Raw genomic sequence first — 3,178 nt, 5'->3', positions numbered from 1 at the left:
CTGAGACTGAGATGCGGGTGCGGAGATGGAGTGCTCAAATGCTATCACTTCACGTGTCTTTTAAAAGCTAATATTTTATATATTTATTGCCTTAATTACAACCATAAATAAATATAAAAAGTATCTTATCAAATGACATTTTATAAGAATTTTGTATGTAATAATCTCCAAAAAGGATAGTTAATATCTAATATTTATTTCTGCCTTTATTACCACGAAAATTAAATATAAAAATAATATAATATTATCAAATGGCATTTCATTTTATAAGAATTTTCCATGTAATAATTTCCAAAAGGGATGGTGTCCCAGGATAAAAAAAACATTTATAGTGGCGTTCTATGAACGTATAAAAAAAATAGAAAACCAAAGGGTTTGGTACACTACTTGAGTATTATAAATATTATCGTATCCATTCCTCAATCACAACACAGCCTTCAACCGGCAACCATGGAACCTCTCACCATCGTCTCCCTCGCTGTGGCTTCATTCCTTCTCTTTGCTTTTTGGGCATTATCACCGAAGACCTCCAAGAACTTGCCACCAGGTCCACCAAAACTACCCATCATCGGAAACATACACCAACTCAAAAGCCCAACTCCTCATCGAGTTCTTAGAAACTTAGCCAAGAAATATGGCCCCATCATGCATCTACAGCTCGGACAAGTCTCTACAGTCGTCGTGTCTACACCTCGACTTGCTCGAGAGATCATGAAAACCAACGATATCAGCTTTGCTGACAGACCCACCACCACAACCTCCCAAATCTTCTTCTATAAAGCTCAAGACATTGGGTGGGCTCCTTATGGCGAATACTGGAGGCAGATGAAGAAGATTTGCACCTTGGAGCTTCTTAGTGCCAAAAAAGTTCGATCTTTTAGCTCTATTCGAGAAGAGGAGCTTAGACGTATCAGTAAGGTTCTTGAATCGAAAGCCGGAACACCCGTCAACTTCACGGAAATGACTGTGGAGATGGTGAATAATGTCATCTGCAAGGCTACGTTAGGAGATTCCTGCAAAGACCAGGCTACTTTGATCGAGGTTTTGTATGATGTGTTGAAAACTTTGAGTGCTTTCAATCTAGCATCGTATTATCCTGGTCTACAGTTTCTTAATGTGATCTTGGGGAAGAAAGCCAAGTGGTTGAAGATGCAGAAACAGCTTGATGACATCTTGGAAGATGTATTAAAGGAACACAGATCTAAAGGAAGAAACAAGAGCGATCAGGAAGATCTTGTTGATGTTCTTTTGAGAGTCAAAGACACCGGTGGACTGGATTTCACAGTCACAGACGAACATGTCAAAGCCGTTGTTCTGGTATGAATATATCTACACATACACAAACTTTCAACCACCCAACATGTACATGGCTTTTAAATTCATAATCTAATTAACATTTTTATGGTTTAATGCAGGATATGTTAACTGCTGGAACAGATACATCTTCAGCAACACTTGAATGGGCGATGACTGAGCTCATGAGGAACCCTCACATGATGAAGAGAGCACAAGAAGAAGTGAGATCGGTGGTGAAAGGAGACACAATCACCGAAACGGATTTACAAAGCTTGCATTACCTGAAACTAATAGTAAAGGAAACACTGAGGTTACATGCTCCTACACCTTTATTAGTACCCAGAGAATGCCGACAAGCTTGCAACGTCGATGGATATGATATTCCGGCAAAGACTAAGATCCTTGTAAACGCCTGGGCTTGTGGAACAGACCCTGACAGTTGGAAAGATGCAGAAAGCTTCATCCCGGAGAGATTTGAGAACTGTCCGATCAATTACATGGGTGCAGATTTCGAGTTCATTCCGTTTGGTGCTGGCCGGAGAATTTGCCCCGGACTTACATTTGGGTTGAGTATGGTTGAATACCCACTTGCTAATTTCTTGTATCATTTTGATTGGAAACTTCCAAATGGATTGAAACCCCATGAGCTTGACATCACGGAAATCACAGGGATTTCTACATCGCTCAAACATCAGTTGAAAATCGTCCCGATCCTCAAGTCCTAGGCAAAGTAAAAGAAGCTGATGCTATAATAGGACCACCCATGTCATGTGCTCTCGCCGGTTTTTGTTCTTGTTGTATCGTTCGTATACAAACTTTGGCTGTAATTTTTATTATGTAATCACAATAATATGAATAATTATTATTTATTAATGACGATTGACGAGAGCGTATATGGTTTTTTATTCGTGTTGACATTTCTTCTTCTGCTGTTTGGATGATTATTGCTATAAGATCTTTCTTGATTTGAACTTAAGAATTTTTAATTCGAACGGTTATCCTTAACTCATTTGGGAATTGCATATCCAATTTACTATTAGTCGAGCACTTTGCGACAAAGCATGAACACACAAAATACTTCCATATTTTATAATAAGAAAGGTTTTGCTTTAGCCTTTTGATTGAGCACTTGATTAACGTATTGTCTTGTAAGTGTTCTTTGAAATATTGTATTTTAGAATGTTATGTTGGGAATTTTTTTGGTTAATGTGTTTCTTCTAGGGCCGGTTCAACCAATTTGGAGACTCTAAGCGAACCAAAAAAATTGGGGCCCTTTGACATTATTAAAATAACTTATAATACATCCACACTAAATTATGTCCTTGAATTTGTAGAAACTAAACAAACAATACGCTAATGAACCTAATGACGCTAATATCATCTTCATAAAGTAAATAAATACATGTATCTCCTACTTGAAATAATTTTATCATCATCTATGACACAGAATACCCCAATAATTACACAAACATGATCCTTAAAGTGGATGCAATTCTTGTAAATGCAACAGAACATTAAGTGTTCAAACACACAAATTATGGCAAACAATCAGTTGCTTTTATTCGAACAGCAGTATGCTCTCAGTCTCTCAGTATAAGAAAGTTTACAAGACTACAATACAATCAATATCATATGACATGAAAACAAGTTAACAAGATTAGAAGAAGAACAGATGGATCATGGAACTTGGAAGAAGTCGTTTATTACCGTTTATGGAGATTGGAGAAGGCAGACTTCAATGGAGAAGGAAGAAACCGTATGCAGTGCAGCAGTGGAGAACTAGAAGGAAGAAACTGTATGTAGTTGTGTGGCACAACTTGTGCTGTGAATTAGAACTCAAAAGACAGAAGAAGAAGAAGAAGATCGAGCAGGGCAGCAGGCG

General features: G+C 37.8%; 1 protein-coding gene across 1 annotated transcript; it reads left to right on the top strand.

The window, feature by feature from the left end:
• Window positions 1–415: 415 nt before the first annotated feature.
• On the top strand, window positions 416–2,201 carry LOC111890503 (costunolide synthase-like). Its single transcript, XM_023886613.3, has 2 exons — window positions 416–1,317; window positions 1,416–2,201. Exons 1-2 carry the CDS (start codon window positions 451–453, stop codon window positions 2,019–2,021), a joined length of 1,473 nt encoding a protein of 490 aa, XP_023742381.1. The 5' UTR covers window positions 416–450; the 3' UTR covers window positions 2,022–2,201.
• The last annotated feature ends 977 nt before the right edge of the window (window positions 2,202–3,178 follow it).

The sequence above is a fragment of the Lactuca sativa genome, chromosome 7 (genome assembly GCF_002870075.4).
Source record: "Lactuca sativa cultivar Salinas chromosome 7, Lsat_Salinas_v11, whole genome shotgun sequence".
NCBI lineage: Eukaryota > Viridiplantae > Streptophyta > Magnoliopsida > Asterales > Asteraceae > Lactuca > Lactuca sativa.
This window is presented reverse-complemented; position numbering and strand designations above follow the sequence as displayed.

Coding starts and splice junctions, on each gene's coding strand:
- LOC111890503 (XM_023886613.3), top strand. CDS start 451: ATGGAACCTCTCACCATCGTCTCCCTCGCTGTGGCTTCATTCCTTCTC. Junction 1,318..1,415: donor ATGTCAAAGCCGTTGTTCTG/GTATGAATATAT, acceptor GGTTTAATGCAG/GATATGTTAACTGCTGGAAC.